Source organism: Lepidochelys kempii, chromosome 2 (assembly GCF_965140285.1).
Source record: "Lepidochelys kempii isolate rLepKem1 chromosome 2, rLepKem1.hap1, whole genome shotgun sequence".
Classification (NCBI taxonomy): Eukaryota; Metazoa; Chordata; order Testudines; family Cheloniidae; genus Lepidochelys; species Lepidochelys kempii.
Window position 1 is genome coordinate 11,762,060 of NC_136381.1, and position 23,140 is coordinate 11,785,199.

Here is a 23,140-nt window from a genome sequence, read left to right on the forward strand (position 1 = left end):
TTTAACTGACTGTGGACAAATTACTTTATCTTTAAAGTGTCTCTCCATCTCAAAAAAGATATCTTGGAATTGGAAAAGGTGCAGAGAAGGGCAACACAAATGAGTAGGGGTCTGGAACAGTTTCCATCTGAGGAGAGATTAAGAAGATTGGGACTTTCCAGCTTGGAAAAGAGACAACTAAGCGGGTATATGATAGAGGTCTATAAAATCATGAGTGGTGTGGAGAAAGTAGATAAGGAAGTGTTATTTACTCCTTCTCCTAACATAAGAACTAGGGGCCATCAAATGAAATGAATAGGCAGCATGTTTAAAACAAACAAAAAGAAGTACTTCTTCACACAACATACAGTCAACTCGTGGAACTCTGCCAGATGATATTGTGAAGGCCAAGACTATAATAGGGTTCAAAAAATAACTAGATAAATTCATGGAGGATAGGTCCATCAATGGCTATTAGCCAGGATGGGCAGGGATGCAAAACCATGCTCTGAAGTGTCCCTAGCCTCTGTTTTCCAGAAGCTGGGAATGGGTGACAGGGGATGGATCACTCAATGATTACCTGTTCTCTTCATTCCATCCGAAGCACCTGGCATTGGCTACTGTTGGAAGACAGGTTTCAGAGTAGCAGCCGTGTTAGTCTGTGTATCCACAAAAAGAAAAGGAGTACTTATGGCACCTTAGAGGCTAACCAATTTATTTGAGCATAAACTTTCGTGAGCTACAGCTCACTTCATCGGATGCATGTAGCTCACTAAAGCTTATGGTCAAATAAATTGGTTAGTCTCTAAGGTGCCACAAGTCCTCCTTTTCTTTTTGTTGGAAGGCAGGATACTGGGCTAGATGGACCATTGGTCTGACCGACGATGGCCCTTCTTATGTTCTTTCCTTGCCTCAGTTCCCCATCTGTAAAATGGGGATGGCAGCTATCCTTTTCTCTCTCACACACACTCTTCCTCCCCCCCGTCTTATTTATTTAGATTGAAGGGGCTGCCTCTTACTGTGTTTATGTACAGTGCTTAGCCCTGGGGCCCTGATCTCGCGGGGGTCCTTTAGGTGGAACTGTAACATGAATAATAACAACAATAAAGCAGTTTGAATATGTCTGTATGTTCAAAAGATGGAAATGCATATAGCGCTATAGGCTGGGAAGCATGGGTGTTCATGTGATGGCTATCATGGGCATGTACCATTGAGTAGCTTAAATACATTTTGACAAAGTAATGCCAAGCTTTCACTGTAGAGAAGTGAGCTCTGCCACCCAGCTCTCTCTCAGCTGCCCTGGTTAAATATTAAAACAATCATCTCCTTTCACAGGAACTTTTATTTATTTTAAAGGGCAAACCGTCTATGGTGGGCTTCCTTTGCCTGGATTTTGGGCTCTGCTGTTTTAAGAAGGAATCCCAATTTTGCTGACTGTGCATTAAAATAGAAATTACTAATGGTTTTTAAAAAAAACCCGAACCGTCTACTTACTACATTTATATATAAGCATAGAGCCGATAACTGGGATTGTAAAGGAGGTGGAGTTGATAATCGTAAAGGTCACGTCTCCTATTCCTGCTGTAATGATTGTTTTTTTGTCAGATCACTTATCTTTATTTAGCAGCACCATTGTGGTGACGCTGAGATCTCCGGGTTCTGCTGCAGGCTCTGAGGAGAAGTAACTGGGTCACAGTTGTTCCCATGTTCAATCAGTCTTCATTTATCCCCAGCTAAGTAGGAGAAGCTCACAGACAACCATTCAGGCGCTATATATGCATTTCAGGAAACTCAGTGAGCTGCTAAACTACTTGGCTGGGGGATTTTCCAGTCTCTTGCGTTCGGGTCAATCTTAGGCATTTATTTTTTCTTTTAAGGAAAAAGTGAACAATTGTTGCAGACTTCAGTAACTGCATAGTGAAACTTCCAGGGGCACAGCTAATGCCACTACAGTCTTTTGGTAATAGTACGTCATCCCCAGAGGACTTAATCCCCCTCTGATAACTGAGGATAACAGTAATGAAATCCCCTCAGATATAAGAGCTAGGAATACCAATACAAATCTAATAAAAGCACCTTTTTGTTTTCATCAAAAATGTAAATGAGGTTAACTGCTTGCACAGCTTTAGTGAGGTCCCATGGGGACATTCCTGCTGTATTCCTAGCTCAACTCCTTCAACATTACAAGTGTTCTCTCCCATCCAATTTTGTGGGTAAATTTAGTCCTCGTCAGAATGAGGGGCTGGTCTTGCTGGCTCCAACCAGGTATAGTGCAAACAGGGGCTGTCAAAGCTTCTGCCCCCAAAACCCACCCTCACCTTGACCTGGAATGCCTCCTGCTATTCCAGTTCACGGCCTCTGATGAATCGGATTCTATGGTGGCTTTGGGATGCGAAGAAACATCCACAGAAGAGGGGGAAGAGACCCCCTGACTGGGGGAGAGAAAGTGAAGAGAAGGGACCCCTGTCCGCCTGAGGCCCCTCAGTGTAAGGAGGAAGCCATACACACTCTTCTCATATTAGGTTGGATAGTAGGAAACACTATTTCACTAGGAGGGTGGTGAAGCAACTGGCATGGGTTACCTAGGGAGGTGGTGGAATCTCCATCCTTAGAGGTTTTTAAGCCCCAGCTTGACAAAGCCTTGGCTGGGATGATTTAGTTGGGGATTGGTCCTGCTTTGAGCAGGGGGTTGGACTAGATGACCTCCTGAGGTCTCTTCCAACCCTCATCTTCTATGATTCTGCATGAGTCCCTGCACCACAGTTTAGCATCTGCATGAGGCCGCATAAATGTGCTTGAATCTATTTATAAACCTAGTCATAAGTTTGTACCATCGTTTGCCTCCACGGCTAGCACAGTTCCCAACCACAGCATGGCTGTGCTAACAAGTTCATCTTTCTGCGAGTGGTCTCGGGCATGGTTTCAGCTAATATTTTGGCTTTTTCAAAATATAACTCCCCCTATGGGCAAACTGAGCTGTAGCCTCGCTCCCCAAAATGGTGACTGGTACTTGCGGAGCAGAGTTCTGTCGTGTAATGTCCCTGCCAGAACCATGCTACTGAATGACGTTTTAACTTGCATGGTTCACATTGTGAGGCAAGCAGGGCCTGCAGCACTACCAAGTTCCTGGTCATTTGTATTTGAATCTGGGTCACCAACGGTGAACATGTAGGTCCCCCTCGTGCCCATGGCTCTATGTGGGCGCACACTGCGTCTCCACAGGCTTCTCGTAGGATCGGGGCCTTCCTGAACTAACCCTTGTTTTGATGGTTTCAATTTGCTGGAAATATCAGCGGCTGGAAATCGGCAGCGTAAGCTGAACATGAAGGCTTGTTTTTTTTGAAGCTGAAGCCTTATGAGTTAGGAAGGTCCAAAACTGGAGTTAACATAAGGGAAAAGAAAGTCTGTTGAACTAGCAACCGAATCAGTTGGTCCAACAGTGCAATCTCAAAACACTCAGGGCTACATTCACTGATGTGTGTGTCCGTTTTGCGTTGATCTGGTGGGTGGATTCCCCCCAGCAAAGAACACCACCTCCTGCACTGTCCCACTGCAGTCAGGTGTGTTATGGGCACATCATGAGAACTTGCTACGTTGGCTGGCCCCATCTGGCAGATTGCACCAAATAGAAGGCGGGGGTGTGTGTGTGCAGAGTCATAACTGGCTCCCTTGCCCCCCCCCCCCGACATAAGTGCACCAAAGAACCTGGTCTTTCATTTATGAACTATGTATTGGAATACACAAAGAGTTTAAAGTGATAACAAGTTTGAATCACATCTGTCACTCTCCAGCCAAACATAAGAACATAAGGTGATGCCATGAGCTTGCTTGCATTGTGTGTGTTTCTCTGAACTCTGGGGCTTGCTTATCACCAAGAACTGGCTTCTACTGTCAAACATACTGCCTTATGGGTGTGTGTCTTGTTCATACTGTTTTCAGAATGACTCTACCTCACCCAGCCAAGAAAGGGGGAAGTACCAAATGCATATAATTGGCCCAATTAGCAACAACTCTGAAACAGCTTATACAGAAATCTGCATGTGTCGGTTTGTCTTTAAGGGGCAAGTCTGAAAACCAAGTGTTAAAACCACAAAGAGCTTGGTGTGACAACAGTGCTGGTTTCTGAACACTGGGAGCAAAGGAAAAGGTTTGAGCTTCATTGTGGGAGCATAGCTGGGAGATGGAAGAGCACTCGAGGCATTTCGCACTGATCCCCAGAGAAGCCAGCTCAACGTCTCACAGGAAGTGCCTGTTTAATTCCTGACTATGTTATTTATTGCTTTTTTCTTTTGAATTAACCTCTTGTCTTTTTCAATGTTTTATTTCCTCCCCAGGGATCTGAGGGACAACCAGGTCCACCAGGAATTAAGGGCTATGTCGGAGCACCCGTAAGTCATGATTCTCTGGTTACATTTTAGTAGCTAAACAATCCTTGAATCTGGAAACTTCCCCCACATTTCCAATGTATTCTGCACAACTGATTCTTCCATATGACAATCTAGAGATACCTGATTCTCCCCTAAGTTCCCACAGTGAAACTTCTGTGACTTCTGGGGAATTACTTCTGACTTATGCCGGATGTATGTAAGATCGGCATTAGGCCTGCAGAGAATAGTCTATAGGAATTACTAGGAAACCTAACATTTTGGATGGGTTGCTTTGAGCTTGTGTGGCACAGTGAGGCGATATTCACACGGCAATGTTATAATGTGTTGGCATCTTGTGATGCAACGTTAGTACATTGCTTCACAGTTGTATCACAACACAATGCAATGTGACCTCATGACATAATGATGTTTTGAGTAAGCTAGTCTTAGTCTGCAGAAGAGAAGAATGAGGGGGGATTTGATAGCTGCTTTCAACTACCTGAAAGGGGGTTCCAAAGAGGATGGATCTAGACTGTTCTCAGTGGTAGCAGATGACAGAACAAGGAGCAATGGTCTCAAGTTGCAGTGTGGGAGGTTTAGGTTGGATATTAGGAAACACATTTTCACTAGGAGGGTGGTGAAGCACTGGAGTGGGTCATCGAGGGAGGTGGTGGAATCTCCTTCCTTAGAGGCTTTTAAGGCCTGCCTTGACAAAGCCCTGGCTGGGATGATTTAGTTGGGGATTGGTCCTGCTTTGTGCAGGGGGTTGGACTAGATGACCTCCTCAGGTCCCTTGCAACCCTGATAGTCTATGATTCTATGATTCTATTTTGGAACCCTTTGGGGCCCTGTGTATTAGACTTGTAGGACATGCGATTACCCTGTGGAATTTGCATCAATCCCCAGAAAACCGGGACAGGTATCCAATTTGCAACCCAGCCTCCCGGACTCACCTTAGCAATTACGTGGGCACTGTACAGGTGCACCTAAGTGTACTGTGTGGTGTACTGACTTGACTGTTGGTGCAGCAGTGCGTTTCAATGGAATGCCAGGCCGGCTGATGCATTAAAAGGCTGCCTGTACTGGTTGATACATGTTCCTTTATAACTCACCAGATAGAGGCCTGTGTTTTTGGAGAGGGTTGTGAATTTTCTTCCCTGTCAAGTATAATGTTTACCGGACATCTGTGGGGCCTATAGGCCTCCAGGGTCTAAAACCAATGAAAGTCAGAGGAGAATCTGGTTGTTTGCCTAGGCCTGGCTGTGGATCAGTGCGGTATTACTACCCAGCTGTCTGAAGAGCAAAAGGGTATCCACTTACATTGTCTACTGAGTTGCAAGCAGGCGCAGCAGCACCTGGGCAGATCCCAACAAAGTGTTAACAGTGCAACAGGTGCATTTGAAGAAAGTCAGGAGATCGTTTTCCTCCTGCTTCTTGAACCGCCCTTTTACACAAGGAGGACAGCTCCCCCGTGCAGTACATGCAGTGTGGCTCATAATCTGTTGGTAATGACTCCATTTGTTTTCATCATCAAGCTGGCATTTGGTGTGCGGGGTGAGAGCAGAGCAGGGCTATAATCGTATGCTCTGATGCCCCAGCGGGCCCCAAGGTACTAGTGCACCAGAGTGGAGTCATCTTTTTTTAACCTCTTCCACTCTGCTTTGAGAAGTGGCCGGGTAGGACTCTGCTTTCTAGTACAGGATACTGCAGAGTTCATTTGACATTGGCCACAAGACATTCGGTGGGATGGTCAGTTTCTCTCTGGTCCGGTAATTCTTAAGACCTAGAAGGCTTTTGTGAGCTCACACCTTGTATAACTCCATGGCAGTGCTGTAAGATAGAAGACATTTGGAGGTGCCTCGGATCTCATGAATGAAAGGCATTTGGAGGGGACACTCCAGGATGTAGTGATTCTACACTGGGACACTAAAGATGAGCACTGACAATTATACCTCTCTGTACCCCTGCTGATAAACTGACAAGAAGACATGGATAAGCTTTGAAAGTGAACCCCAGGGAGAACTCAAGTACATTACATCTACCTGACTTTCTCCCAAGCATGTTTGCACATGTGAAACCCCTGGAGAGGCATGGGAAGGGAGGAAAAAAGGGAGAGGGAGAGAGAAAGCAGAGATTATGTTATGGAGTGTCAAGTGTGCAAAGCAAACAGGTGACTTTATCCCAAGAGAAAATAGCAGGTTTTTCCAACTGGGAAGTTTGATCACAAATATACTGTCAGACCTGGACAGGCTTGTCCAGTGTTTGATTTCACTCAAGGATGCCCTGAAATCTTAACAGCATCTAACCTGTCCTCCGGACCAAATAAACCTGGGCATGCAGTTCTCATTAATTTTCAGCTAAGACCTGTAACGTGGAGATGAGTGAAGTATTAAAATAGGATATTAAAATATTAAATATTTTTATTATTTAATATTAAAGTATTAAAATAAGTATTAAAATAATTCATTAATATATGAATTCACCAGAGTGTAAAACATTTCACACACAAGCAGTTGCTGATGAGTCACCATCAACTGAGTGTGCGTGTCTTGTTGCCGTAGGGTTTCCCTGTTGTTTGCTGAGTTGCTACAAAAGAAGTAAACTACACCTGCAATACAATGTGGCTGTTCACAGGAAAGGTTAAATCTCTCCTCCCTCCTTCATTTGATCACTTATAGGTTTGTCAGCAATGTTATGTGTGTAAAGTGCTGCCGTCCAGTTATCTGAGACACAGCAAACCCTACTGTTTCCAAGTTAATTGGAAAGCTATGGATTGCACTCTGTGCCCAAATTAGCATCAATGGAATGTCACTCACCCACAAGGCTGAGTTTGGCTGTGTTTGGCTGGGATTATTCAACAGCTGTCAATGCTCAGTGATACCTGCTACTGTACCCACTACACTCTCCTTAACCACGGTGTCTTGCAGAACATCAATGTGACATCCTTGCTTGTTTACGGGGCAGATCTTTCCAGGAATGTTGTCCTTCACTGCCAGAGGATCAGTGAAAAAGACAGCTCCTTCCCTGAGGAGGAGAATATGGACCATGTTGAATGAAGATTTGTAATTTCCCTTTTGTTTTCATTTTTAGGGTCTGCAGGGAGAAAGAGGAGAAAAGGGAACTCGAGGAGACAAGGTATCACTAGGTCATGTTAGAGCCACAGCCTAGGAAAGTGATGGGTTGTTTTCCCTCTTTGCCTTTTGCTTTTTAAATGAATGTAACATTGGGGAAGGGTGTGAGGCTGATACCTCGAAAGCTGAGGCTGACAACCCGGCACACAGCTGTGAGCTGGAGCGACTTCTCGTGGGGGTGAAACGGGAGTTCAGAATCCTAGCCCGTTCATTCCCTTGGTCTCTCTGCTAAGAATGGCAACAAAGGTGTCACTTGGAGTGCCAGCTGGGGTGGGTACTCCTGTGATGTGTTCACCTGGGGCACCACCCACCTAATAGATGGTAATGACCTTTGGAGGCTACTGACCAGAACTGAATCTGGTAACCTAAAGATAAAGGGATCACCATCCGATTACCAGCTCCCTGAGCCACTCAGCTTCCTATATCCCTTATTTTGTCTCATCACTACAAACACAAGCGTACATGGGTTGCTGGTTTTGCTACATCAGGTAAGGAGTCAGGATTTCCTCTGAGTGTGTGTGTGCACTGGCTGCTCTCCCAGTCCAGAGTTCCAGCGGCATCACTTCCAAGTGCTTTGCTCCAGGCCTTTTGTGCTGGTGAATTTCCTTCTATTTCAAGTCGGGTGCAGGGCCCCCGGCTGAGTCTAGCTGTGGTGAGGTGACCTGCTGAAGAACTCAGACACTTCTTGAGCCATTGCATTCATCGAGTAGTGTCTTTGTTCCTCTCTGCCACCAGAAATAAATGTAGAACCCACAGTCCTCGACTGCCTCTGAGGCTGCAGATGCAATGCAGCTCAGAAGGGTGGGCTGCTAAGGTGGCTTTGAGCTCTCTTTATCCAGGGTGGGCTGCAGGTCACTGCCCTGGTGTAATTTAAAGCAATCTATGGCTGCTCCAATACATAAGTGGCTGTCAGTGGCTCAGTGAAGCAGCTAGAGATTGATGGGGCACAGGGATTCCCTAGCTGGTAACTATCATTATCCCCATTTTATGGATGAGAGGCTAAGTGACTGGTACAGCTGGGATGAGAACTCAGTACCGCTTGGCTCCCACGCCTATGCCCAGACCTCCCTGATCACGGGTGTCTCTGTATTGGAGTGGCATAGCCATTCAATATGGGTGGACATGCGCTGTGATTTGCGCCATGTTTACCAGTCACATTAGACAGCACGGAAGCCATTAAGACATGGCTGTTCAAGCTAGTGCTGAGGTAAGGAGTTGCCAGTCCATTAGAGATGCGGGGTGCAGAGAATAGCAAGGCCTGTTAGCTGGGGAGTTTGACCTATGTTTGAGCTCCCTCTACTGATAGCCAGCTGTGGGTGCATTAGTAGAGAGTCATCAGTAAAGCAGAGCATAAATAAAAATAGGGATGGGGGGGGGAATAGTTGATGCACTAAAAATTCAATTTCAGTTGAACTTGTCAAATAAAAAGGAGGGTAAAATTCCCCAGAAGTTGAAACATTCGGTTTAGACATTAATGAAACTAAACATGTTGACTTTTCATTTGAAACAATGAAAGTTTATTTTGCAATTTAACTAGATTTATCTACACAAAAAAAGGTAAAAAACCCAAACAAACCCACAACCACCCCAAAATGGCCCCTGAACCAAAAAGACAACAACCAATTGTTTGTCCAGCTCTGGTTATTAGTCTCCAGTCCAGCCTGATTCCCAGTTCTCTCTCTTCCCCGATTGGCCAGTGCTCTGTTCCCAATATCCATGTGGTTGTTTATCATAAAATTTCCATTATTCCCTTTCATGTTTTCTGTACTCATCATTGCAACTGGGCACATGCCCATTATCATTTAATAATCCTCATGCCTTTGCCCCCGGAGTTCAAACCAGAGGAGATGTGTTGTGTCTAGATGTGTCTAGCCATTCCATCAGCCCCTTTTCCTGTGACAGTATTGTCTGGTCTGTGGGGGTGTTTGGCTCCCTTAGGAACATGGATAAATTTCCACATCACTCGGGTAGGGAGGAGGGATGGAGCTGTGAGGGGGCAGGAAACTGATGAACTAGACAGGAATTAAAATGAGAAACAAGTGAATTGTGTTTGTTTCATTCTGAGGGATTTGCACAATTAAACCTTCTTTCTTTCCCTCCTGGCCTATGCATAAAAGTCAAGATCTCTGCTATAACAATTGTGCATTTACAATGCATAGATACTGCACTCAGGACATTTATATCCCTTGTTTTAATTTCTACCAGTTGGAACTACTGGGAAAGTAGTGGGCGTTAAGAACCAGGCCAAAGATCTCTCCCTGTCTGCTTTTCCATCTGCAACCGCTTATTGCTTCTGAGAAATCTGAATCTAAATTTTTGCCATTGTTAAAGCATTAATAAAAATCATTTATGCTTCTCCCAGCCTAAGGAATATAGGATTTGTTATATTAAATTAGAGCATTAGTCTCTATAATGAATATTGGTCCATCAAACCATTATCCTGATGCTTCAGAGGAAGGCGAAATCTCCCACAAGGCTCTTATGTCACTGTACACTGAGAGCACCTTAAATCAAAGCACTGAGACTTTATGGTGCAGTACATAACTTTGAGCCTTATTGATCATGTCTGAACTCGAGGAGAGCCAGCATACAGCAGTCACTAACTCCCAAAGTTCTGTCCCAGCATGCAGCGAGCTCATGTAAAACCTGGGTTGAATTCTCTTAGGACGGTGTCTTTTGTAATGGTAGTCCAAAGTCCTGGTCAGAAATCTGGAGGAGATTTCCCTGGAACATTGATTCCAGTTTGAAACCTGTAGCGATCAGTTTATACACAGAAAAACAAGATTAATAGAACATTTAATTGAGCAGAATATGGTTGTCATATAGAGCTGACCAGAAAACTGGGACATTTCAAAATATTTCAGTTGGGAACTTATGATTTAGAAATTCGCCTTTCAATTTTTTCCCATTGGGAAACTGCAGTGTCCCACCAACACTTTCCCAGATTTTTTTCCATTTCCCTACTGAGAAAAAAAAAAGTATAGAGAAGTGGGGAGGAAAAAACCGTAACCCTTAAAAGTGAAATATTTCTTTATTTCAGAAAGTAATATTTCCAATATTTTGTTACTGCTCTCCAAGTAATAGAAATTGGAAATTAGTAACAAAATATTAAAAAATGGGCTTTCGCCCACTTTCTCACTTTTTTTGACCATTTTTCATCTGTTGGAAGATAGAAGGTAGAGAGAAACAAAGCTTGATAACCTTGTTTGATCTGTCCTTTAGCCCTTGTATAGATTTCACGGATCACAACACGTTTTCCATTCTTCTCGTATCCTGGCCTTCCTTCTCCATGTATGGCCATGTCTTTTCACGATAAAATCTTCCCGTCTCTTTGGAGATTGGCTGAGTGGTCGTTTCAGTTCCCGTGGGTACCATTTGGCAACAGATGCAGTCCATCGACCATCAGTGAGCCTCATTATATGCCTGGCCCATCACATTTTACTATGCTTGCTCTTAACAACATCCTGCACTCCACTCTGCTGTCTGATCACTTCACTGGGGACTTGGTCGCGGATTGAAATTCCCAGAATTCTTCTTTCCATCGCCCTCTTCATGACAGACAGTCACTGCTCCTCTGTCTTCGTCAGCGCCCATGTTTTGCTGCCGTACAACATTGCTGGCAGTCTTGTTGAGTTGAAGAGGCTGGCGCGTGTTGCCTTGTTGATTTTTCCTTGGAGGACATCCTTGATAGAATTGAATGCGCACCAACCCACTTTCTTTCTTCGCCATAGTTCACCTTCCTGATTGTGGCGCATGTTAATTTCTTGCTCCAAATAGACATATTGCTCAACTTCTTCTATTTGTTCTCCCTTGATTGTTATTTGGGCTTTTGGCAAGGTATCAGACCGCATCAATTTCATTTTGGAACGGTTAATTTTCAGTCCGACTTTGCTGCTTTTTGTGTTGAGTTCTCGCAGCATTTTCTGTAGTTTGATAGTGTTTTCAGCAATCAACACAATATCGTCCATGAATCCGAGATGGTTTCACTGCTCTCCGTTGATGTTGATTCCACCCTTCCAATTCATCCGCCTCATTACCATTTTGAAGCAGGCTGTGAAGAGTTTCGGTGAAACCGTGTCTCCTTATTTCACCACTTTCTTAACTGGGATGCGAAGGGGAGTATCAAATAAAGTTATATCTGTAGCTCAGTCAGAATTTGCTTCCTTTAATAGTTTGATATAGTTTGTGTCAATGCCCTGCTGTGTAAGAGCTTTCAACACTACATTGATCTCTATGCTGTTGAATGCTTTTTCATAGTCGAGGAAGGCAATACATAAAGGGAATTTGTATTCCCTTGAGCATTCCAATAGCTGGTTTATAGTGAAAATATGGTCCATTGTGCTGAAATTCCTCCGAAAGCCTCCCTGCTGTCTCGGCAGCTGCTCGTCCAGACTCTGAGGAAGTCGGTTTGTTATTATTTTGGTGAACAGCTTGTAGACATGTGAGAGCAGGCATAGTTCTTTAGATCTTGGATGATAGTTCTTTAGATCTTCATGATCGCCCTTCTTGTACAGCAGAATGGTATTGGACTCTTTTCAGCTAGATGGTATCTTCTGCATTTCCAAGTAATGGCTAAACCTCTGAGCAAGGATTTTTCCAGAGGTCTTGGCCTCCAGCTCTTATCATTTTGATTGTCAGTCCATCTTTACCACAACAAACCACAATTATTGAAATGGAACATTCAGAAGACATGCCTTTTGTCCTCTGATTGATTTTCATTTGGGAAAAAAAAGAAGAAAAAACAGCCTTTCACCCCCAATCTGTCATTTTGGAAAATTAAACATTTCACCAACAGTGAGCATTTTCATTTCCGCTGAAAGCCTGTTTTTTGACAAAAACAAAACAAAACAAAAATAATTCGAGTTGGAAAATTTTAAACCAGGTCTAGCGTCATATCATTATTCAGCCCTCTGTGTGTGTGCCCTTCATTCCTCTAGCAATGAATCCATCTTATGAGGTCCTGTGTGGATGTCATAGATACACCGAAAAAGATGCTCGGGAGGGTGCAGTGCTCTGTTGATCAGCACTCTGTAAAGTTGTGAAGTCTCAAACTGTCTACACTGCAGAATACAAAGAGTTTAATTCAGGCAGAGGGGTGTGTGTGTGTGTGTGTGTGTGTGGTATGTGTAAAACTGGACTGAGGGAAGCTCATAATTACAATAGATAAAGATTGGGCGGTTCCTCCCTCAGGCTGCTATGTCACATAATGTGCAGAGCAGTGTAATGCCAGCCCTGCAGCTTCTCAGGCCAAAACAGCATTTCTGATGCAAGATTTATAGATATTCTTAAAAAAATAACCTCCCCATCAATTAACTGATTTGTAAATCCATTTTCAGTTTGCTAAAGCAATCACACACACACACACTCTCTCTCTCTCTCTCTCTCCCCCCCTAACAAATCAGGTACTTAAATCTAATGCTATAAGTACAGATTTACCGATAATAGCTTCGGTCAAACATTTATATGATGAGGTATAAATCACAACTGAGATTCATAAAGCTTTTTTATTATTATAAGCAAAACTCTAAATAATATTTAGTTACAAAGAGCTCCCTCTAGTGATAGAATTTGTTTATGAACAAACTCTGTTATGATTAATCGTAATAATATTAATTCTATTATAGTGGTGCTTAGATCAGGGCCCCATTGGACCAGGTGCTGAATAAACACATAGTAAGAGACAGTCCCAGCTTCAGAGAGCTTACAATCTAAACAGATATAAGACAGACAAAGGGTGGGAGGAGGGAAGTACAATTATTCCCATTTTACAGATGACAGACTGAGGCACATAGTGATGAAGTCTTGTGGGAAGTCTATGGGAGAGGCAAGAATTGAACCCAGATCTCCTGAATCTGGCTGCTGCCTTTGCCACAAGGCCAAGCTTTTGAGAGCCTCAGATGAAAAGAGCCATATTACAAATGCAAAGTATTATTATTGGGCTCAGCCCTGAAACCTTTAATTAGTCCTTACTCAAGTATCCTTGCCATTTCCCTCAGGGTGCATTTTTACTGAATAAGGATTGCAGGACTGGGAACAGTATCATGAAAAACAGCTAAGACAGAAATTTTGGTTCAGAAATGGATTGCGTTGTGTGATAAACTAGACATGTGAAGTTCCTAGTAACAGCACTTGGGAAACAGGAGAGAGGAGTTCTGACTGACCGGCCTTATTCCCCAGTACTGGGCAATGATGCTTCTTCCTATTCATGAAAAAAGGGTGGTAGGAAATCTAAGAATTACAGAAATCAGAAATGGAAAATATATACTAGGTTGTCTGGCAACTATTCAGTTCACCTCCTTGCTATAGACATGCCACCCCTTCTGCAGAAGTGTATTTCACAGAATACCAGACTTAGATCACTTTTTATGTTCACAGCTCCATGGGTGAGTGGCACGGAAGGATGTGCAGACTGAGATGTCTCTTGCAACAGAGTGATAAACAATTTTAACTAGAAGTTATCTTTTTCTTTCTCTTCTTTTTTCCTAGGGAGAACGAGGTCTTGATGGGTTCCCTGGGAAGCCAGGTGCAGAAGGGAAACAGGTATGGAATGAATATTCGGGAGGGAGACTGTTCTTCAAACTAGGCGTTAATGCACAGTGAATGGGAAGGCGGCTGCTGAAATGGGACTTATCCCAGACAGCTGCTGTATTGTAACTGTAGGAGCAGGAAGGTATCTCTTAAAATCATCAAGATCTTTTTGAGCACCCAGTTCTAGTGGGACTGGGCCCTGTGCTAAGCAGCCTTGTTCTACCCTGACCAATGTCTCGTCAACCCAGGAGCGCTGTGCTCTTAGTGTGAGGAGTAGAACACCATATGATTATTTTTAAAGGATGCGCTTTTTGTGGTAATGCAGTTATGGAGGAAAATATTTTATTGACTTCCAGCGCTAGCTGTCAAGCATTAGAACATTCAAAGGCCAGGAGACGACAGTGTGATCCCTCAAGACCTGCCTTTATAGCCTCAGCACACACAAAGCAGTTTGTGTCCCACATCTAGCCTCCAGGCCCGTCTTCCCACAAGGAAACTAACCACTAATGTCACCCTGTGCTTCAGCAGCTATGTGGAGATACTTACGGATCTGAAACATTTTCCTAGCACTTGAGTCAAAGCTGTCAGCAAATCTTTAGTGCCCTCTTAAAATGGGATTTCAGAAGAGATACTGTGCTCATTTGCACTGGATGTAAGAGAGCTGATACCAAAGGGAATGTGTGCTCTTGCAGAATTAATGATAGGCTCGATGGTGGAACTCAAAGGTAAGTTATGTGGCTAATTTTGTACTCACCATGCTGCAGCGTGGTTCCCTTGTTCCTGCATCTGTGTTTATTAAAATTAACCCTCAGGCCGTTTCTTTTTCCATTGCCTTGCACCTTGTGTAGTCATTTCTCCATATGAAACAGGGCCAAACTGGACGGGATGGAAGGGGTTTACCCTCACCCTGTACACAAGGGGACAGGCAATGGAGAGTCTGTCCATCAAGTCTCCTTTTGGTCTTGCAGTCTGGTCTCCTTGTGCCCTGTGCTGATATATACCGTCTCATGCAATAGTACTCCTCCGAGTTTTTTCACTGTCTCCCAGTTGTGCTAAAGTTCAGTACTCTGCCTGCAGCTAGATCAGTTCCAGAGGTAACACCGGGGCTGTTATGTCAATAGATTTTTGTTTGTGTGTTAATTGTTTTGATTTTGAGCTTTAAGTAACAATGCAAGTTGTGTACAACAAATATGGAAATTCACTAAATGTGCTAGGGGAGAAAAATTGCTACATTTTAATAATTTACAAATCATAGTGGGGTGCCCTGACTGCTGGAGTTACGGTTTTCAAAGAAAGGGAACCATGTTTCACAATAGGGTTACATTTTCTGGTTTTGGTTGTCAGACGTGAGTTTTTTCCATCACCAAAGCTTCCAAACATGGTTAACCAAGATGGTAGCCTTGGAGAGGGTCTTTTTCCTTCCATTGACTGCTAACAGAACATCCAGTTGCTGCTAATTAGATAGGCACTAATTACTTCAAATATTTGTACTAAAATAGCATTTGTGGGTCTGTAACAGGGTACACTCACTGGTAGGGCACCTCCTCCGGGCTGCTCTGGGGATTTGCTCCATCCAGGTTCTGACACCCCCTTCTTGCATTTCACTCTTGTTGTGGCCTCTTTCACTCTCTGGGACTCAGCACGCTCCCTCTGTGTGACTTGGCCCTGCGGCCAGGTCTCTGTATGTGTTTCCACTTCCAGGGTAGCAAGTTCTCTCCAGACCAACTGGCCAGCTGCCTTTCCAGGCTGTCCTCTAATCTCAGGCTGTGCCACATTCACAGTGGCAGGTAGGGGAACCTGGGCCTGCCCTCTACTCCAGGTCCCAGCACAGGCACCGTCTGTCCAGTAGCCACCGTCTGCTTACTCCCAGACCTCGTTGTGATTTCCCTGCGCTCCCTCCTACTTCCCGTCTCTTTCTCGGTGTTCTGGCCCACCCATGAGCTCCAGCTCCAGCTCCCAACTCCCAGGGAACGACTGCAGCCTACTTCCCCTGCAGCCTCTTCTGGTCTCCGCTTCCCAGCTTTATACCAGCCCAGCCTACACCAGCCCAACTGAGTTCCATCTTCCTTTATCCAGCCTAATTCTCCCCCCCAAGTGCAGCCTACTAGGTTAATTAGCCCCTTCCAAGCTACCTTAACCCCTGCAGGTGAGATGTAGAGTGAACAGCCCTTCACAGGAGCCCAGTGAGATTGGGATTCCCTTCTGCAAGGCCCTGTGCATACAGTGAGGGGTAGGGCCTACCCCCCCAAAAGCGTATGGTTTACATAGACAAGACACATAAAGGATGGGAGATGAAACAGAGCCACACAGAGGTGAAGGGACAGGCCTAGATGACCACTCGAGGTCCCTTCTAGTCCTAAGGTTCTATGACATGCCCAAGGTTAGTGACAGAGCTGGGCCTTGAAAATAGTGGGTGCAAATCACTGCAGTGCAAGCAAGCCAACCTCCATGTGCCCAGGAGCTTCATAAAGCATTTTGCCTCTCAAGGTAGCGTGCCTCCTGGTGCTCTGTGCTGCCACTGTGGCCGTATGCAGTGGGAGGCTGGTGCAGTCAAGCCTGTTTCATCGAATGAGCTTTGGATGTATTTATATTAATGACTGCACAGGGCCCAAAGTTCTGGAGTTGTGCGATGCATAAACTGAAAATGTATCTGATCTGAACATGCATTAATTCGTTAGTGAAACATTCTGTCTCAATGCACTGTTCAGTGTTGCAGAGACAATGCAGACAGAATTTAGAACACTGGAGAACTGAGAAGATAGACTAGGGAGCTTTCCCCCACTGTGCGGGCATCTGTGCTCTTGACATATTGTCTGCAGGTTAATGCAGGAAACACTATTTCAGTAGGAGGGTGGTGAAGCACTGGAATGGGTTACCTAGGGAGGTGGTGGAATCTCCTTCCTTAGAGGTTTTTAGGGCCCGGCTTGACAAAGACCTGGCTGGGATGATTTAGTTGGGGATTGGCCCTGCTTTGAACAGGGGGTTGGACGAGATGACCTCCTGAGGTCCCTTCCAACCCGGATATTCTATGATTCTATGAATGACTTCCCTGAATCCCCTACACCTAAACTCTCCAGGTTACTTAGCAATTTGGTTCTGTCAGCCTGTTTGTACTTCCATTCCAGTTATGGGGCCATCAGCAGACTTAACCATGGTTGACTTTACTCTTCCCACTGCATGGAATAATATGGTTCCAAGGCCACAGCTCTGTTCTGCTACCCCTTGAGAGCTCAGATCATTATCTCAGTCAGTTTTTAACCTGGGCTATGGTGTTTTTTATTTGAGGAGAAGAGAGGACACGACGCCTCACTGGGATCCTAATGTACTGTGTCTGCTGTATCCATTACATTATTTACAGAACTAGTTAAGATTTCTGGCTACACTGGTTGGACTGAGAAATTGCGATGGCATAGTAGGGCAGAAGCTGATCATTAGCTTTTCCTGGGGAGAGATTTCTCTCTGTGATACCTTTGCAGAATTGTTGCATTCTGGGGCTTCTCCACCTGCTTTGGGTCTGGGCTGCCAGCAGAGAGGCAAATCCTTATCTCCATGCATAGGCTGGGCATGTGGGCTGGTCAGGACTAGAATCAGGAAACCCTCCCCTTTTCCCCCAGAGCAGCCTAACTGCGGAAGCAGCTGCTGCTGCCTCATCATGACTACAGCAGCCCCCATGTCTGCAGGGCAGAGGGAAATGGCTTACAAATCCACTGCTCCAGCCTCCCCCTCTTTCCCCTCTCCACAAAGCAGAACAAAAGGAGCCCTTCCTCTTGTACCTGTTCCTGCCAACCTCCTCCTTCCTAGTCCAGTGCAGTAGGGGCCCGCTAATTCCATTAGTTAAACACACTCGTGGTACCTTATCATTGCTCCTGGGCTGCAGGCTGAATTCCCATAGGGGTGGGTATTTTGTCCCAGAAACTGGATGCCAGACAATGCAGATTGATGATCTGCTCCATTCTCCTGTCAGAGGACATTTAACTAAAGCCTTTGTCTGCACAAAGTCACCTCCTTTGGTTTTATTCAGATTAACAGGGCTTTTTTTTTTTTTTTTAAGTTTCTCTGTATTGCATTAGTCTTGGCTGAGTCACTAGGACCTTGAGGGGATGTCTACACTGCCCCGAGTCTCAGAGCCCGGGTCAATTGACTCAGGCTCGCAGGGCTCGGGCTGTGAGACTAAAAATGGCAGTGTAGACATTCAAGCTCAGGCCAGCTGCAGCTGTGCCCAGGGGTCATTGATTGCAGTGTAGATCTATCCTGAGTCACTAGACAGCTACAGGCCATGCCCTGGCAAAATTAGTCCAGTGCTAAGGGCTCAGTCAAAGGCTCTGTGTCTCCTCTGCATTGCCAACCATACTATGTTGTTGTTCTATTTTCAGGGCATTAAGGGCAGCACAGGCCCACCAGGTGCCAGCGGACTCAAAGGAGAAAAGGTGAGCTGGGGAAAGTGCCCAAGGAACACTTTGAAAGGCAAACTCATTTCATTTTGAATAAACTCTCCTAGAAATTACAGTACTGCTAGTTATTCCCATGGGTCTTAGGTGCATCTAGAATCACTCGGAGAATTGATAGATGGAGCCCTGGGGCTTGATATTGCTCTCTCACTAGGATAGATCCCGAGTAACTCCGCTGAAGTAAACAGAGTTAACACTACTTGAAAATTTGGTGTAAATTCCTGTTCTCCTGGAAGCCAATAGGCCTCAGTGGGAGCAGGATCTGATCCCAAGTGAAAACAGAATCAAGTCCATGTATGTGTTCCTGGGATTTCCTGGAAATGGTGAGCTCAACAAGTTCTTTGGTTAGCTAAGTTGCTGGGTGAGGCTTTGAGTGGTGGAGGGATATATGTATTTGGGGCAGCATGAATGATGGGAGGTACTGTCTGTGGTTACTACAATAAAAGCTGTGTTATCCAGCACTTTACCAAGTGGAAAGCTCTAAAAACTGGCATTTCAGGGTGTTGGATCTGGGCAGTGCTCACCTCGGGTGGCTCCCTGCAAGCGGCAACATAGCCCTGCTGCTCCTAGGCAGAGGAATGGCCATGGGGGCTCCATGCGCTGGCCCTGTCCCGCCCTGAGTGCTGGCTCTGCAGTACCCATGGGCCGAGGCAGTGAGCAGAGACGCCTGGCCACGCACCATGCACCAACCCCCTGCACCAAGTTCCCTCCTTTGCCGAAACTCCCTCCCAGAGCCTGCACCCCAACATGCGCCCAACCCCCAGCCCTGAGACCCCTCCCACACCCCAACTGCCTTCCTCCATTTGTAAGTATATGTTAATGCTATCAAAATTTTGAATTTGTCCCTAAAAGAAACATTATCTGTCAGAGAAATGTTAGGGAAGATCTCCCAAAGCCTCATAGGGAACAATTTTCCATATAGCTTAGGTACAATATTCAGGTTTCCTTGGGCATGCCCTCCTTTGTTCTGATTCACAGCCTGCATAGTTTTGCTTCCCGAAACAATGCCAAACACTTGTTTGATAGCATAATCTTGTGGTTCACAAGCCCGTCAACAGCAAATCATCCAACCAGTTTAACAAGTGCTGCCGAAAATCATGCTGTTGTTAGCTTGTCGGCGGATCATTTCTGTCCTGCCTTCCTGTGTTAATTGGAATAATTAACATCTTTTCTCTTGACATCCACGAGATGCAGCAGGCATTAGAGCCAAAAGTCGACAGGAACTGGCTCAAAAACATGAATGCTCCTTCTCTGTTGCTCTGCTAGAGGAAAATTCAGACTGTCGGTGAAGATGTCCTGCTAAGCACAGTGGCCTTTCATTCCTGTTTTTTCCCCCTAGAAGGACGCTCCCTGTTTCCTTGTGCTAGTGTTTCCTATGACTTTACTTTGTAGTACCGATAGTGTCAATTTCTTAAGAGTGAAGATTATTGCTCATGAGAGGTTTTGAACTCTCAGCCTTGGAGACTGCAGACTTTCATCCACAGATCCAGTGAGGCACAGATAACACCAATACAAGCTTCCTCATACTGACCTACCAGGGTCAGATTCTGTGCAGCTTCCCATCTTCTGGATTCACTTACAGCTTGTGCAGTGCGGGTGTAAAATGACACCAGTTTGCACGTTTTGCACAGATGTAAATGACTTCACAAAGTGCAAGGGAGTGGAGAATCCAGTCCAGTGTGCCTACTCCCTGAGCTGGGAGTTAAATTAATGGTAGCAGTGAATACGATGTAGGGGAAAGTATACTTCCCAGATAAAAAGGTGATGCAGTGCATGTGTTTCTATTTATGTATTGTGGATCTGATGCTTCTCTTACTTACACTTGTATAAATCAGACCTCAGTCCATTGAATCAGTGCTGTTACCAATGTGAAATGGGTATGAATCAAGCCTCTTCTAGCTCCTTCAACACTGGATTTAAACCACTTGGAAAAGACACAAGAAAGCCTACAATGGAACAGAGTTTAGAGCATTCACTTTCTGACTCAATCTGTATACTGGAAGACACTTAAAAAAATGACAAGCAAATGGGAGCTTTCCCTCCTTGATAATTATTCCCTGCTCTCAGATATTTTTAGTGGAAAGTTTTACCTTGTCATTTTAAAACTAGTTATTAGACTTTCCAGGGCAGCCTTGTGACTCCCTGCTTTCAGTCTGTCATGTTTTTGTTGTTTCGTACATCGTTCTCTGGCATTAAAGATAAAAAGGGTTTTTTTCCCCACAAAGTGGCTAAATGATACTCTGCTGAGTATCCAAGAATGCAGATACCAGAATCAAACCACTCTGTTTCCCATTATGTTTCCACTATAATTCCAAAGATACAGGGTGGGTTTTCAAAAGCACCTAAGGGTGTTGCATGCTCTTCTCCTGGTGATTTTTAATTGGAGGGGGGCATCTATCTCCCTCGGCACTTTGGAAAATCCCAGCTATGCTGTAGAGTCTGCATAAAGACATATACAAAATGAATGGAGTACCTCTGAAGCAGAAAGTGTGTAAAAGACGTCATAGGTCTACCAGGGAGTGAAGGGAGCAATTAATGACCATAAGGACACTGCAGAGAAGCTAAATGATATTTTTGCATTAGCTTGTTCCTGAATGGGTGTTGGGGTGACATCTCTCCAAGGCCTGCTCTTATAACGTCATAAATATGAGGCACTATCAGAGACAGTGGTTTTGGCACAAACTGATAAATTAGAAGGCAGCTAGTCACCAGGATGGGTGGGATCATCGAAGAGTCCTGAAAAAACGTAAAGCGTGTGTCTGTTCTGTAAAGTGACTGCGTGAAAATGCCATTGTTGGCTTCCATGTTTGACTCTGCAAAGATTTGTGTCAAGTGTGCTTCTTTTTACAAGAAAAATGTATGTGTGTGTGTGTGTGTGTATATATATATATATATTCTAAATTCCAGCCCTGCTGACTCTGTCTCGGATGTGAGAGTCAAGCTGGGTTCTTTCCATCTGGCATATAAACACCAGTAATAAGGGGTCTACAGGCCAAATTAGGACTTACGGACCCAATTCACAACTGCATTACTCCAGTTTTATGCCGGTATAACTGCATTGAAAGAAACAGTGTTACACTGGGGTAAAACTGGAGTGGTAAATTCACAGCAGTGAATCAGGCCCTTCATGACACCTCTACAAAATGGGGAAACTTTGCATTGATTTGGACTGTATATTCAAATCTCCTCTGTCTGGGAAGGTTCACGGGCACAGGCGGAGTATGAAGCAGACAGACCATAAGGACAAGAGGCTGCTGTTGAAAAGAAGTTTGGGGGCTTATTTCTATTTCATTGCTTGTCTGTCTTTTCCCTTTCCACGCAGGGTGAAGCAGGGCTTCCAGGATTACCAGGCTCTGCAGTAAGATGTTGCTTTAGCATTAACATGCGATATGAACTATAATGCACGAGAAACAAAAGGGAGGAAGACAGGGATGGGCTGGGAGGATTTTGTAAATTTAGGGATGGATTTTGTGTGGGATTTTCAAATGGACAGGAAGCTTAAGCCAGTGAAGATTCCCGAGAGCAGGATTTCATGGATTCTAGGATCCCAGTAAGGAGATTAACTGCAATATTTGGGAGACTTTGAATTACGAAGAGGTAGGATTTGGGGAGACCATAAAGGGGAGAACCGAAATACCCAGGAGTCAGGGAGAGCTGGCAGTAATAAACAATTTTCAGAGGAGTAGCTGAGATAGTATCTAATGGAGTTGGTCTTGTAGGGAAGAAGATGGGCCTGGGAGATTAGAAGGCAGACAAGAGTTCAGAGTCAAGTGGAACAGCTCAGTCTCTGACATCAGGGGCCCAGTGTGAGATTTGAGAGAAGAGCTGGAGAAGACAGACTTGGGATGGGCACCACTCTTCTTACCACGTAGCAGGGTATCAGCTTTGTGAAAGAAGTCACAGTGGAGGTAGGAGTTGAAGACCACAATGAAAGTGTAGCTACAGTGAAGAGGATAGAGGTTTTGATTTTCCTCTCACTCCAAATTTACACCCGTGAAACTCCAGTGACTTCAATGGAGTCATTTTTCATTTGCTCTGGTGTCACTGATGGGGGAATCAGGGTTTAATATTGGCCACATAGAGGTGTCATCTATAGCTGAATTCAGCAAAGAGATTGCCACAAGGGACATCCTAGAGAAGAGAAGGGATCAAGGACTGAGCTCTGCCGGGGCCCGAAAGCTGAGAGGTCTAGTGATTGGAGAGTATTCATGGTCAGTCGCAAAAAAGGGGAGTGATTAAATCAGTAGAATCAGAACATAGTGGAGTGAGATGCACAGGACTCCTGATGGAATGAGCTAGGATTTGAAGTCATGGTCAGCAATATCAATATGGCACTGTGACGAGGAAGGACCTGGAGCTAGAGACAGACAAGAGAATACCAACAACCCTAATACATAGAGGTAAATAGGCAACTGCATTACTGTGAAAGGAGTGGAAGCCAGACTGAAAGCTTTCAAGAAGACTGCTTGGGTCAGAGGTTGGGAACTGACCCAAGACGTCGATGAAACATATTAGAGATGCGGCAGTAGCTCTGGCCGCAGAGTGAGAGGTGTGTGAGGAAGGAATTTTTGAGCATTAATATGTAGGGCTGTAGACTTAAGGTGTTTAGCAGTGGAAAGTGAATGGTTTCTTGTCCTGAAGCAAGTAGAAAATTATACAAGACCGGAGGAAGGCAGGGTGAAAGGAT

General features: G+C 44.7%; 1 protein-coding gene across 1 annotated transcript in view; it reads left to right on the top strand.

The window, feature by feature from the left end:
- LOC140907965 (collagen alpha-1(XXII) chain-like) overlaps positions 1-23,140 on the top strand; it is a 248,566-nt gene that overhangs the window by 170,597 nt on the left and 54,829 nt on the right. Inside the window, exons 15-19 of the mRNA XM_073335053.1 lie at positions 4,314-4,367; positions 7,437-7,481; positions 13,964-14,017; positions 18,379-18,432; positions 21,776-21,811. Coding sequence (XP_073191154.1) covers positions 4,314-4,367; positions 7,437-7,481; positions 13,964-14,017; positions 18,379-18,432; positions 21,776-21,811 — 243 coding nt within the window. The remainder of the gene's footprint in view (positions 1-4,313; positions 4,368-7,436; positions 7,482-13,963; positions 14,018-18,378; positions 18,433-21,775; positions 21,812-23,140) is intronic.